This window comes from Octopus bimaculoides, chromosome 25 (assembly GCF_046866305.1).
Source record: "Octopus bimaculoides isolate indiv1 chromosome 25, ASM4686630v1, whole genome shotgun sequence".
NCBI classification, from domain to species: Eukaryota; Metazoa; Mollusca; class Cephalopoda; order Octopoda; family Octopodidae; genus Octopus; species Octopus bimaculoides.
In genome coordinates this window covers 32,065,251-32,079,691 of record NC_142952.1, presented here as the reverse complement: position 1 = coordinate 32,079,691, position 14,441 = coordinate 32,065,251, and the positions used below count along the sequence as shown (strand labels likewise).

At 39.3% G+C, this 14,441-nt stretch overlaps 1 protein-coding gene across 2 annotated transcripts in view; it reads right to left on the bottom strand.

The window, feature by feature from the left end:
- The window catches only part of LOC106878040 (RNA helicase aquarius), a 127,081-nt gene that overhangs the window by 26,275 nt on the left and 86,365 nt on the right, over window positions 1–14,441 (bottom strand). The window contains exons 1-13 of one of the 2 annotated variants that reach the window (XM_089342133.1): window positions 13,069–13,210; window positions 11,367–11,436; window positions 11,102–11,158; window positions 10,053–10,093; window positions 9,428–9,463; window positions 8,544–8,589; window positions 8,241–8,315; window positions 6,659–6,793; window positions 5,789–5,857; window positions 4,652–4,829; window positions 3,339–3,517; window positions 2,993–3,106; window positions 1,154–1,257 (exon numbers count right to left, since the gene is read on the bottom strand). In XM_089342133.1, coding sequence (XP_089198259.1) covers window positions 1,154–1,257; window positions 2,993–3,106; window positions 3,339–3,517; window positions 4,652–4,829; window positions 5,789–5,857; window positions 6,659–6,793; window positions 8,241–8,315; window positions 8,544–8,589; window positions 9,428–9,463; window positions 10,053–10,093; window positions 11,102–11,158; window positions 11,367–11,435 — 1,103 coding nt within the window. In that variant the 5' untranslated portion in view covers window position 11,436; window positions 13,069–13,210. Of the gene's footprint in view, window positions 1–1,153; window positions 1,258–2,992; window positions 3,107–3,338; window positions 3,518–4,651; window positions 4,830–5,788; window positions 5,858–6,658; window positions 6,794–8,240; window positions 8,316–8,543; window positions 8,590–9,427; window positions 9,464–10,052; window positions 10,094–11,101; window positions 11,159–11,366; window positions 11,437–13,068; window positions 13,211–14,441 lie in introns of those variants that run through there. The other variant, XM_089342132.1, reaches the window with a different exon arrangement.

Here is a 14,441-nt window from a genome sequence, read left to right as displayed (position 1 = left end):
AGCTAGCTCAAGCCCTCCTGGAAGAATGCTATTAGAACACAAGACTTGGTCCATATTTGCACCGGATCATGTGAAAAGAACCGGTGAGTAGACATGCCTGCCAAAGTAGCAGAAAGTAAAGACATTACCATTCTTTGGGACTTTAGCACTCAAACTGACCAGGCTATTCAGGGCCACAACAACCGATATTATGGTGAAAAATCACATTGACAAAACTATATTTACTCATAGATATGTTAATCCCAGCAGACTGCAACACATCTATGAAAATGTTTGGAAAGTTTGGTGGTCAGCTGACAGAATCGTTGGCACACTGGACAAAATGGATAACAGCATTTTGCCTGTCTCTATGTTCTGAGTTCAAATTCTGCTGAGGTCAACTTTATCCTATCTTGAATGAGAACCCAATACTGTAACAGCTTAGGTTTCAAGGGTCTACAACTGTTCAACATTCCGCCAAACAGTCTCAGAGATTTGCGAGGGGTAGATATGGAGGTCTTCAAAGAATGTCTGGACAAACTTCTATCTGAGATACCAGATGAACCCACATTGCGCAGGGGGCACAGAGAAGAGCAGCTCCGTTTAACTCGTTACTTTGCCAGAAACAACGAAGAAAAGAAACCCAAACACACTGAAAGGTGATGCTCCAGCATGGCCTCAGCCACTGGCTGAAACTAGTAAAATATAAAAGATAAATACAAGGACCTTGAAATAGAGGTCACCAACTGTATATGTGATCATCAGAATTTTGGGGATAATAGTGAATGGCACTTTTAGTCAAAAACTAGGAAACCCAAAAGTATCAGAACTAAAAAAAAAAAAAAGTTCGAAATTTCCCCATGACACCTGATGAAGGCTGGAGGGTATATCAGCTGAAATGTTGTGTTAACAACAAACAAGATGAGGGCAAATATCCATCGAATGTAAATAATGTACATAATTCCTCATCTCTTAAATATAGAACTGTACTATAAATGCAAGACCTGAAATTTGGTGAGAAGGGGTTAGTTGATTACATTGACCCCAGTGACATTTATTCAACTGGTATTTATTTTATCATCCCCAAAAGGATGAAAAGGAAAGTTGAGCTCAGTGGAATATCAAATAAAATTAATGATGATGATGATGATGATAAACATGAAATGTTTCCTACTCTATTGCAGAGAAATGCTTCATCAGAGCTTGTCGGGTGTCAATGCTGGCCACGTTTGCAATGGCAAAATCTTGTAAATCCTCAAACTGTTGGAAGAGAACTTTCTAGAAAATAAAAGAAAAAGAAATGAGAGACAAAAAGTGAGAGGAGAATTACAAATCATACGATTAATTAATTAATTAGAAACAAAGAACAACAAATATCGGAAGAAATTAGTGATGGTCAGTGTTGAAAGGAAGAAAGAGAAAAGGTAAAAAAAAGGGGGAAAAAATGAAACCAGCAGCATTTTTAGGGTATGAGACGTTTTGGCACTGCCTGTTTGGCATCAATGGGATGCTGACTTAAATGACATTAGACGTTTTAATGTTTCAGTAAAAAGCTTGTTTCTCAACCACAAGGTTCAGGGTTCAGTCCCACTGCAAGGCACCTTGGGCAAGTGTCTTCTACTATAGCCTCGGGCTGACCAAAGCCTTTTGAGTGGATTTGGTAGAAGGAAACTGAAAGAATCCCATCATACATATGTATGTATGTATGTGTTTGTCCATCCATCACCACTTGGCAACTGGTGTTGGCATGTTTACATCCCTGCATCAACCCTCAGGCATGTACAAGAAAATAAATAAATAATAATAATTAAGTAGATGTGCATTTATTGACCCTTTGAATAGTCCCATCGACCCCCAGGGGTCGATATCAACCACTTCGGAGACCCCTGACTTAGAAGGATCCTCTTCAACACTATGTCCTATCACTTTGTCTGTTTCAACATCTTCAGATTAATGGTCACCACTTCTGGGCACACCTCCCTCTCCCATCATTTCCTTCTACAAGGAAGTGTCACCTGACACTTCTTCATTCATCTATCATCATCATCATCGACCCCTGGACATTTCCATGTCAAGTCCCAGGACTCGCAAAGCCGATTACCAATTTCCATTGCATGTAGGTGACCAAGGCCAGAATGATCTCACTGAACTGGAACAACACAAAATGAGGCGATTTTGCTCAAGAACACAACGCACCACTCTGCCCAGTTATTGAAACCACGATCTTGCAAACGTGAATGCAAAGTCCTAACCAAGTAGGCCGCCACTCATCTTCACTAAATTATCGTTCATACGCATTAAACGTCTGTACCAATGCAGTTGTCTCCCCTGCGCACTACACCTCGTTCTTCTACTTTGTGCCTCGTCATCCATGCACACAAACACTAAGTATCCATTGGAGCATGCTTTCTTCATTACTTTCCACTCCTCACACAACCCCTCCACGTTCAGTGTGCCCATGTCTTACAGCGAAACAGTACAGCAGTTTATACTAGATTGCAGTATAGCAAGAACTGACAGAATTTAAATTTGCAACATAAAGAGCAGGAAGAAACACTTTTAATGATGCTAGCATCTCAACACTAATTCTTTCTTATTTTGGCACAAGGCTGGCAATTTTGAAGGGACAGGGGCAAGTTGATCAATTTACAGCCCTTAATAGTTTCAAAGTCATGAAAGAACCTTGCCCTTACCACCCGAATCTATGAGGGTGGGCTGAAGAATTCATAGACTGACTATGAAGGAGTGATGCTAGAGCTGTGAAATCTTGCAGTGGTGATGATGATGATGATGTCAGGTCTGTTGGTGATGATATTTTTGACCAACAAGATGAAAGCTTTTTCACCAATGTGATCCAAGTACTGCAACACTGATGGAAGAAGTGTGTGGACCACAAGGGGGATTATATCGATAAATAAACCTCATTTAGTCACATTCCATGAGAGTGTCTTGGTCAGCCCTATAAATATTTCAACCAACTTTTATACTTCCAACAATGAGTGAAAACTGTTACCTGAAGGGCTGTGATCTTGTTGTAGTGAATGTCGATCCGATCATGGATTGTTAAGGCTTCTCCGTTCTGGTCATTGATTTCAAACTCTACATACATTTCCAGCATGTCCAGCAACTGTAAGAAAGAAAAGAATCTGTAGAACCTGTTGTCAGTGGCAGGAATCTCTACTTGTTGCCCTGTTAAGTTAGGGGACATAAACACAGACAAGGTTTGAAAAAAAGGGTTTGACATACACAAACACACGCACATATACATACATACATATTCACACACACACACGCACATCTCCATCCACCAATTTTACTTACAAGCCATTGGTCAACCAAAGAAAGAAAAATTAATTTACCTGTCCAAAGAGTTTTCCTTCTGGTTTCTTGATCAGGTTGGACAGCTTACTGACCACCAGGAAGTGAGTGTTATCAATGAGGGCATTAAAGAAACGTCGGGTTGGAAGCTGGGCCTCCAGATCGATCATTAGTTCCAAGAAGCGTTCACAGTAGTGAATGGAATCTCGAGACACTGCACCTGAAGGAAATTAAGAGTGGAATGAATGGAGGTGGACAAAAGGGTAGATTGGACTGGACAAAGGGGTAGATTGATCTGGACAAAGGGGTAGATTGGACTAGACAAAGGGGAAGATTGATCTGGACAAAGGGGTAGATTGGACTGGACAAAGGGTTTAGACTGGACTACAGAAAGGGGTAGATTGATCTGGACAAAGGGGTAGAGTGGACTGAAAAAAGGGATAGATTGGACTGGAGAAAGGGGTAGATTGGACTGGAGAAAGGGGTAGATTGGACTGGACAAAGGGACAGATTTGACTGGTAGATCATTGGAATGGACAGACATATGGGTGGGGAAGAGGTAGATGGATAGAGAATTCAGTAGAATGGATGAAATAGAAGAAGAATAAAATAGAGATATGGGTGGAAATGGAAGAGAAAGACAGAGACTAGGATGGAGAGAGATGTAACTGATTGAAGAGTGGTAGAAGGGAGAGGAATGGAAACAAAGCAGGCATGTGGGAGGGAAGGGATGGAGAGAGAGGCAGAGAAGGGGAAAGAAAAGTGAGGAAGAGAAAGAGAGAGATGTAAGGGGTGGAGAGGGAGAAAGAGAAGCAAAGATGAAGGAGTAGACAAAGGAAATGAGAGAGATGTGAGGGATGAAATGAAAGAGAAGTGAAAATGTAAGCAGAGATGTGTGGGAGTGGAGAGAAAAGGAGAGAAAGAGAGAGAGAGAAATGTGGAGGAGTGACCAGAGAGAGGAAGAGAGAGAGAAAGAGAAGCAGAGATGTGAGGAGTGGACAGAGGAGAGAGAGAGAGAGAGAGAGAGAGAGAGAGAGAGAGAGAGTAGAGATGTGAGAGAGTGAACACAGCGAGAGAAAGCCAAAGATACAAGAGAGCAGACAGAGAAAGAGAGAAGGATGGACAAAGAGGGGAGGGGCACAGAGTAGAAAGGGAACAGAAACAAAGAACTGCATAAAACTGTACAAAAGAGTAATGTGGTCAGTGAGTGGACAGACAGTGGACACAACCATGTAGAGACAGTTACATAACAGGGCAGACGGAATGAAGTTTCTATTAGACTAGTTTTTAATCCCTGAATGGCAATGGGGGTCCACCAGAATAAAATGTAATGGAAAAGGAACTCAAGACGTACCTGTCTCAGGAGTTTGTTCCAAAACACTAAAATATCTTTTGATAAGGTTAAACAAAAAGCTGCACTCAAATTCGGATTTCTTTTTCTCTGCTTCGTCCAATTTGTTCTGACTTTTGCGAAGTAAATTGAAGAATTTCTTGTATTTTGGGAAAACACTGAACAGTTCTTCACATCGTCCCTGTTGGTATCAAGAAAAATAAATAAAGTTTTATAGAATTGTGAAGGGAACGTGTGGAAGGGGCAGACCCAGGAAGACATGGGACGAAGTGGTGAGAAACAACCTTCAAACTCTGGGCCCTGCAGAGGAGATGACAAAGGACTGAGACTTCTGGCAGTTTGCTGCGCTTGGGGTCGACCCGCAGGCAGGTCCTCTACACTCCTTTCTCAGCTGAGAGGCCCCAGTTTTTTGGGGGGGGTTTCTTTGCAGGCTCGTGGCTGCTGATGCCATGTAAAAACACCCATGCAAGGTCGCATAAAAGCGCTTGTGCCAGGGTCACGTAAAAACAGCCATGCTAGAGCCTGTGTAAAAGCACCTGTGCTGGTGCCACATAAAAGCGCCCACGCTGGTGTGTAGGCCACCGATGGATACAATGTGACGACTAAGTGACCAAACGACAGTATGTAAGGTCTAGGTCGATCTCATCGACTGGCCCACTCTCTCAAAATTTCAGGCCTTGTGCCTAACGTAGAAAAGAATATTATATATTTATGCCATAGTCGAGTGGAGGCACATGGTTTAGTGGTTAAGGTGTTGGACTCATGATCATAAGATTGTGGTTTCAATTCCTAGACTGGGTGGTGGTGGTGCATTGTGTTCTTGAGCAAAACACTTCATTTCACATTGCTCCAGTCCACTCAGCTGGTAAGAATGAGTAATCTTGCAACAGACTGGTCTCTTGTCCAAGAAGGAATATATATACGCCAGAGAAACAGGTCCTATGCTCTTTATGGAGTAATGCGAACTAACTACGTCATAGCAAAAACTAATGTTATAACCTTATGTCATAGCAAAGACTAATGTTATAACCTTATGTCATAGTAAAGACTAATATGATACAACAGTGTTACAGTAGTACACAAAATCAATATTACAAGGGGAGGATCAGGTCAAAAGAGAAAAATGATTTTGGTACTTACAGGGAGAAGGTTTATCCAGATACTTAAGGACACCAATTGTTGAACCTGTTCACGGATCAAATCCACCTCCTGTCAATTAAAATATTGATTTAGTTTAAAATGGGTCGAGTCTTTCTTTAATTCAAATTACCTAAATTACAATTTGAGTCAATTTATTTTTTTTAAATTGCTCAAAAACTGAAAATTGAGAAAATGTTATCATAGGTATGGCTGTGTGGTAGGAAGCTTGCTTCCCAACTACATGGTTCAGGGTTCAGTCCCACTGTGTGGCATCTTGGCCAAGTATCTTCTGCTGTAGCTTTGGGTCAACCAAAGCTTTGTGAATGGACATGGTAGGCGGAAACTGAAAGAAGCCTGTCATCTTTGTGTGTGCGTGTGTCTTTCTGTTTGTTTGTCCCCCTACTCCATCACTGTTTGACAACCGGTGTTGGTGTGTTTACATCTGTGTAACTTAGCAGTACAGCAACAGAGACTGGTAGAATAAGTCCTGTTCGACTAAAAATAACCATCAAGGCAGTGCTCCAGTATGGCTGCAGTCAAATGACAGAAACAAGTAAAAATAATATTAAAAAAAAAAAGGAATGAATAAATCAATTTGTGTTCTATAAAAGTTGCTCACAATAAGCAGTGTTGTGATTGTTATTATTCTTCCTGTCAACAAGTAAGTCATCCATTTGCTTCACACCTTTGAAGACAGGTATAGATGAGGGTGAGCGACAGGAAAGGCATTTGGCTGTAAAACCATGCTGTAATAATATATTCATCTAACTCATGCTGGCATGGAAAAACAAATGTAAGACAAATAAACGGACAAGAACAATGATGATGATGATGATGATGATGATGGCAGCTGAAAAAGGAATCACTTACCAAACTGTTGAAACAATGGATGAGGAAGACTAAGAGCATGGATTGTTCTCGTAGGGAAAAGTTGGTCGCATTTATGCTGGCTTTTAGAACTTCTTGGAAGAATCCTGCAAAGTTTTCTGATTTTGATTGAAAAGCCTGAAATGTAGAAAGTTGAGGTGAGAAATAAACATGTTAAAGACAAAATACTGAGGTGAACGAAAACAGTGAACAAATACTGGGAAGGGAGGAGTGGTGTGAACTGTTAACGAACACTGGGGCTGAGGGTAGTGAACAAATTCCATTAACGAAGTGAAAGTGTGAACAAATACCAAGAAAGGAGGAGTTAGGGAGCAGTGAACAAATATGATGACCTGAATAAGGTCTTCACTCCTTAGATACAGTTCCTAATTTAAAGACAGAAGGGTGTTTATTGAGGGGATATTTGGCTGAGTTATTCACTCTCTAAATATAACCCTGTCTTCAAGATGACAAACTGTTGATTGAGGAATATACATTCATAATCATCATCATTTAATCCATATCAACCCACCGTCCTCGTTTGAGGACAGTTGTAGTTGGTTTATAGCGCAGCGAGCTGGCAGAATCATTAGCACGCCAGGCAAAATGCTTAGCAGTATTTCGTCTGCAGTTACATTTTGAGTTCAAATTCCGCTGAGGTTGACTTTGCCTTTCATCCTTTCGGGGTTGATTTAAATAAGTACCAGTTACACACTGGGGTCGATGTAATCGACTTAATACCTTTGTCTGTCCTTGTTTGTCCCCTCTATGTTTAGCCCCTTGTGGACAACAAAGAAATAAGAATCGTTAGCACGCCGGGCGAAATGCTTAGTGGTATTTCGCTCATCTTTACGTTCTGAGTTCAAATTCTGCCGAGGTTGACTTTGCCTTTCATCCTCTCGAGACCGATTAGAAAAGTACCAGTTACGCACTGCCTGAAACAGCCCTTGGTTCTATGATACAAATTCTGACTTAAAGTGATCTAAATTAAAATCTTCCATCAAAATTTCATGTTAATTTGTGTTCCAAACATAAATGTAAATTAACACCAGTTTAATAATGACATGGTTATTTTACTAAATTCTTCAAAATTTTCAAAATCAATTCAAATAAAGGCAGTGGATTTCAACAAGAATATGGCAACAAAAAGATGATCTAAATTAAAACTATCCATTAGAATTTTACGTTAATTTATGTTCCAAAAACCAGCTAAATAATGACAAATTAATTTTATTAAATTCTTTATTATTTTCAAAATTAGTTGAAACAAAGCAGTGTATTTCAATAGAAATATGGTAACAAAAGGATTCCATCAAAATGACCAGGTTATTTTACGAAATTCTTCATTATTTCCAAAATGAATCAAAATAATGTATTTTCACGGAAGTATGGTAACAAAGGGATTAAAGTGATCTAAATTATAGCCTATCAAAATTTTGTTAATATGTCCCAAACATCAGCTTAATGATGACAAAGTTGTTTTAAAGAATTTTTCCTTATTTTCAAAATTAATTGAAACAAAAGCAATGTGTTTCAACAGGAATATGGCAGCAAAGGTTTTGGATTCGGTTGAGGTTTTGCTTACCTCCCAAGCAGGAACTCTTTCTCGAAATTTCTCATTTACCATTATGATGATGGAGATTAAATGACTTTTGGTAGCCTGGGGTGAGAAAGTGAAAGAAAACTGGTGAGATCATTCATGGTTTACATTAGAGGCTGAAATAAAACTATCACAGCACAGCATGCACACCACAGCACAACATATCCTACTTCATTCTATCAAATGTACTTTCCCCAGGTTATTAAGTAGTCTCTGTACAATATACACTCCAACACACATACTACAACATACGCACTAAAATATACAATACCATCAAACTATACATACCGTTTCAGGATTATAGTTAGGCCAGAGATAACATTCCAGATATTGACTGAAAGTAAAAAAAATATTATTATATTAAAATACAACAGGTACTGATATTATTAATATTATCATCATTATTATTATTGAGTGAGAGAGCAGCACAGGTCATCAAAGTAACACTGGGGTGCAAAAAGATGAAGCTCGGTATACCCATCATGACCACCCATCTGATAAGGGTACACCAGGCACATACATCACAACCATATGCGGGTGACATGGTGATCTCATATCAAGATAAACAGCACATGACTTTGCAGGTGGGGCCCAGTTAGGATTTTCTTCAGGTCGAGTAGCCCATCCCACTCAAAAGGTCCCTGAATAAGGTTTGTTTAACGATAATGAACGAAACATCCATGTTTCCAGAGGTGAATTATCTAAACCTCAAAGAAATCCTCGACACATGGCTATGATGCTCCCCCACTACTCCTGTTTGTGATCAGGGATGCACATATCGTCAGCCACTAAGGGACATGCTCAACTGGTTAAGGTCAAACAACTGACAAGCAAATCTGTGGTACTGAGCAGAATGTTTGCTGAAGCCCATCTTTTATACCAAGAGAAAACAATGTACATAACATTTCCAATTAGTTAAGATCAAAAGCCTATTATTATTATTACTAGCTGGCTCCATGCCGTCAAAAATGACAACTAATTGTAGTATTTTATATATAAATATGGATGGTAAATCAAATTAATACACTTGTCAAAGTGGCTGGGTTCCTTTCATGTGTTGGGCCTCATGGAGGCAAAGTGGCTTGTCAAACCCCTTGTCAATTTTGGTCAAAAACGATTCATAGCCGATTTCTCAAAACAATTATCGAAGAGTGGAAAATGGCTAAACTTACCTGAATTCAAGGACCACAATTCTTCGGATCGAAAATCTGGGAAAAGTAAAAAGAAATGAAAACAAGATTAATTCAGACTTGGAAATTTGATAACAAAATAACAAATAAAATGGAACATCTAATCCTTCAATATTCTTAGGTGGAGAATATCAACTTGAGAGATTAGTGTTTGACCCAGAGGGGAGATTTCATGGTGTAGACATAGCTGTGTGGTTAAGAAGCTTGCTTTGCAACCTTGGGGTTTTGAGTTCAGTCCCACTCAGCAGCACCTTGGGCAAGTGTTTTATAGTCTTATACTATAGCTGTGCACCGACCAATGACTTGTGAGTGAATTTGCAAGATGGAAACTGAAAGAAGCCCATTGTGTGTGCCAAAATTTGAAACCATTAATATTATTATTATTATTTTTTTTTTTTTCTAACATTGAAACAAAGGGCCAGAAATTTAAGTGGATGAATTTAGTCACCGTTATTAATTTTTGAAGAGTGAAAAGCAAAGTTGACCCCTCTAACAGGGTTTACCACTGAGGATGTAAAGGGGACGTAACTTAACACCACAAGGCATTATGTTAGATGCTCCACCAATTCTGTTGCTCAGTGTTAGCTATGATAAACTGATTACTTACTTTGTGGCAAGGATTTCCTTTTCATAAATATCTTCAATGACCTACAGAAAGAGAAATGTGGAATATAGTTTGTGAAATACATAATGGAATTTATGAATGTGGAATATAATTTATGAAATGTATACTACAATGCATGAAATGTGGAATATAGACTATGAAACAGTGGTTTGGTAAAAGGGAAAAAGCTCAACCACAACTGAGAAGGGAACTTCATGGGAAAAAGGTTCTTCTCTCTATCTGGTGAGATTGCAAAGGAGTAATTCACTTTGAATTGTTACCACCTAATGCAACAATCAATGCTCACGTCTACTGTCAGCAATTAGAGTGCTTGAACCAAGAAAAAAAGACCTTTAGTGAATCGAAAAGGAGTGATGTTTCATCAGGACAATGTGAGACACCACACTGCAAAGATCACATCACAGAAGATCGAAGAGCTTGGTTGGGAAAAAATTCCTCATCCACCTTATTCTCCCGACCTTGCTCCTTCAGACTACCATTTGTTTCGTAGTTTACAGAATCATTTGGAGGACATAACTTTCGCAAGTCTGGAGGAGGTCGAAACTGACATTTCAGAGTTCTTCACTTTGAAACCAAAAGAGTTTTACATTGATGGGATTAAAAAAGTTTGTAAATAGATGGAAGGAAGTCATAGATAATCAGGGGAAAATACATTGATGATTAAATTTCAATTAAATATAACATTTGATCACTTGTTTTCTTTATTCAAAATTCGGACAGAACTTATGGGATGACCTGATACATACACATACATAAATACACACACACACATATATGACAGATTTCTTTCAGTTTCTGTCAACCAAATCGACTCACAAGGCTTAGGCCGGCCCAGTGCTATAGTAGGAAATACATAACCCAGTGGGACTGAACCCAGAAGCATGTGGTTAAGAAGCAAGCTTCTTACCACACAGCCACACCTGCACCTATAAACATGTAATAATGAAACGAATGATGAATTAGTAAAGCACCCTCTCAAATTGGGTGGCCTTGGGACACAGCTTGTGGGGGTTAGTACTTGATTTTCTTACCTTTGGTTTGAATGCTTTCCTTTCCAATGAATACGGGGACCAAAACTGGTTTGCCAACTGTAAACAGAAAATGAAAAGAATCAATGTTTATGTATTTGCAGGAGGCACAACAGGTTTGGAATCAAGGGTAATAATTCAGTACCCTTAATGCTTAAAATAGTTTCAAGTGTCTATCAACCCCTCAGGTAACCACATAGACCCAACCCTTCGGGGGGAGGGGGGGTCAATTTGACTACTTTGTGGACCCTTGAAATAAAGCACATACCTGTGTGATGACATCTTCTTGAATCTGTTCAACTGTGGGAGCTGGGCCTTTCCCACCAGAAGCTGCCATCCTGGAATAAAAGTAAAACAAAACTTCATTTTAGTTTGGTAAAAACCCTCACAAATTAAATCAAAGACTTTATTTACAATTGCAGCGTGGAAGGTGTTTATAAGCCATTTAAAATAACACACAAAAACCGTTAGATTCACTTTGTCATTTAAATTTAATTTGTCAAAATATTTTCGTCGCTTTGAGACCGTGACCTGTTCACTGACAAAATTCCGTGATGTTTCTAGAATTTAAAAATGATGAATCCATTTAATCCATTGGCATACAAGTCACCCATGTCTGATCCAAATATTCTTCCAGTTTTATATTCAAACTGTCCAGATCCAGCCTCTCACACCTACCCTACATTGTCATTAACATCTTGAGGATAATTGCATGAATAATCCAAAACAATGTGAATAAATACGCATTACATTTGGCAGAGTAATCTGAAGGCTAAAGGGTTAAACTGCTGCTTAACTTGAAGTGTAGTTTGCTGTTAAGTTGGTTAAGGAAGTCAAGTTTTACCATCATCCTCATCAGCATCATCTCTTAATGTCCATCTTCCATACTAGCATGGTTTGGATAGTTTCTCAACATCCAATGTGTTATGTTGGCTCTGTACCGATTAGATAATACAGTTCTATATCTAAGAGATGAGGAATTATGTACATTATTTACATTTGACAGATATTTGTCCTCATCTTGTTTGTTGTTAACACAACGTTTCGGCTGATATACCCTCCAGCCTTCATCAGATATCTTGGGGGAAATTTCGAACCTAGGTTCTCATTCCTAGGGCGTCTCAGAACATTCAGAATGTGAATGTTCCGAGGCCTCTCCACCCCCGTTCGCGAGCGCGCGTTTTTTTCTTCATATTCGTTCGCAGCAAGTTGTTTTACACCTATTAGAATATTTTATTTTTTTAATTTCCTACCGGGTCCAACCCTTTAGTTTGACCAAAAGCACACGGTATACTCTGTAAAGTGGTTGGCGTTAGGAAGGGCATCCAGCAATAGAAACCTTACCAAAGCAGACAGCACAGATCGATGCACTCTTCCGATCTGCCAGTTCCTATGGAACCGTCCAACCCATGCCTGCCTGGAAAATGGACGGTAAATGATGTGCTCATGTCTAAGTATTTATGCAAGTATGTATGTTATGTGTGTGCATGTATTCATGTATGTATAGGCGAATTGGCGATCTTACGTTACCAGTTCCAAAGCTGTCACTTAAGTGACACATATATACACGCATACATATACACTAACCCCACATACTAACCCTAACACTCTAGTGAAGATCGTGCGGATGTTAATCTGAAAGTCTAAGTGACATCTTTGGAACTGGTAACGTAAGATCGCCGGCGAATTTGCAGAAAGGTTAGAGCAACGGACAGAATCGTTGCTATATTGGTTCCAGTTTTTACGTTCCGAGTTCGAGTCCCATATGACACAGGTACCAAGCCTGTAGTGGGGGAAACTTTCATGAACGGGGAACTGGAACTCTGCCACAAGAAGAAAACTGTACCAAGTTCTCAAAGAAACCACAAAGTCCAGTGACACACACACATTTACATACATACAATTACATGAATATAAATGTTGAAGTAAGGACACAATTAAACCTTTTGCGATCAATCAATTATACATACCTCGATATATCTGTAACTGTTCGACTATATATATATTTATCTCTGTTTATATATGAGTATATGTATAAAAACTAACTAAAACCGGGCAAAACGAATAATTCGTAAACACCACGCTCCACACAAAGCGGAAGTTATCGACTGCGCATGACGCTGCAAACCGGTGTCAATGAAATTGCCTTTTGCGAGTTCCTAGTAACATAAAAGGCCATAATAAGAATCACGGAAATGTCTTTCTGCCAGATTGGCGAGAGTCGTTGGTTATATAAGGACACAGATCGTGTCGTATAGCCAGCTGGAGACGATGTCTCCTGGGGCTAAATTACAGTAACAATCGTCCTAAACCAGGACTGCCATGTTATGTTGGCAAACAATCTTTACTCCAAAGTACTGTTGCTGAGTGGAAGCGCAATGGCCCAGTGGTTAGGGCAGCGGACTCGCGGTCGTAGGATCGCCGTTTCGATTCCCAGACCGGGTGTTGTGAGTGTTTATTGAGCGAAAACACCTAAAGCTCCACGAGGCTCCAGCAGCGGATGATGCTGAACCCTGCTGTACTCTTTCACCACAACTTTCTCTCACTCTTTCTTCCTGCTTCTGTTGTGCCTGTAATTCAAAGGGTCAGCCTTGTCACACTGTGTCACGCTGAATCTCCCCGAGAACTACATTAAGGGTACACGTGTCTGTGGAGTGCTCAGCCACTTGCACGTTAATTTCACGAGCAGGCTGTTCCGTTGATCGGATCAACTAGAACCCTCGACAATAACTTGCTGAATATCTCTCGTTGTGAGATTTAAAAATAGTAATTTTCTAATATAATAATTGTTTGTTTTTGAGTCGGTCATATTGCTGACTTTTGTATATACTCCATTAACTCTTTGGATATTACATATTTTGTCCCTGAGATTGTCAGACTTTTTCTGGTATACCTGCAGATGTGTCTCCACTCCGACTTTGTTTTCTCATAACCTTCAGAAAAATAGCTATTTTTAAATGAAATTTTCTACGAAATACCTTTCAGATGTTGTAGATTATAATTATATCGGAATATAATGTGAAAAAGAAAACAAAATAATAATCGGTGGTTGCTCGCACATACAATCTGAGACACATCACATTTTTTTTTTTTTTCAACATTTCAAGTTTTATTCTGTAGATGTACATGAGATAGGTGTCAGTATTTATGTGTGTGCGCCTATATTTTAAAAAAATTTACATTTAAATTACAATATAATCGTAATGTACACCATCTGAAAGGTGTTTGTAAAAAATTTCATAAAGAAATATCATTTTCTCTGAAAGCTATGAGGAAACAAAGTTGATGGTGGGGCGGCATACTTCTATAGGTATGCCTTCTTTTCAGTGAACTCTTTTTCTTA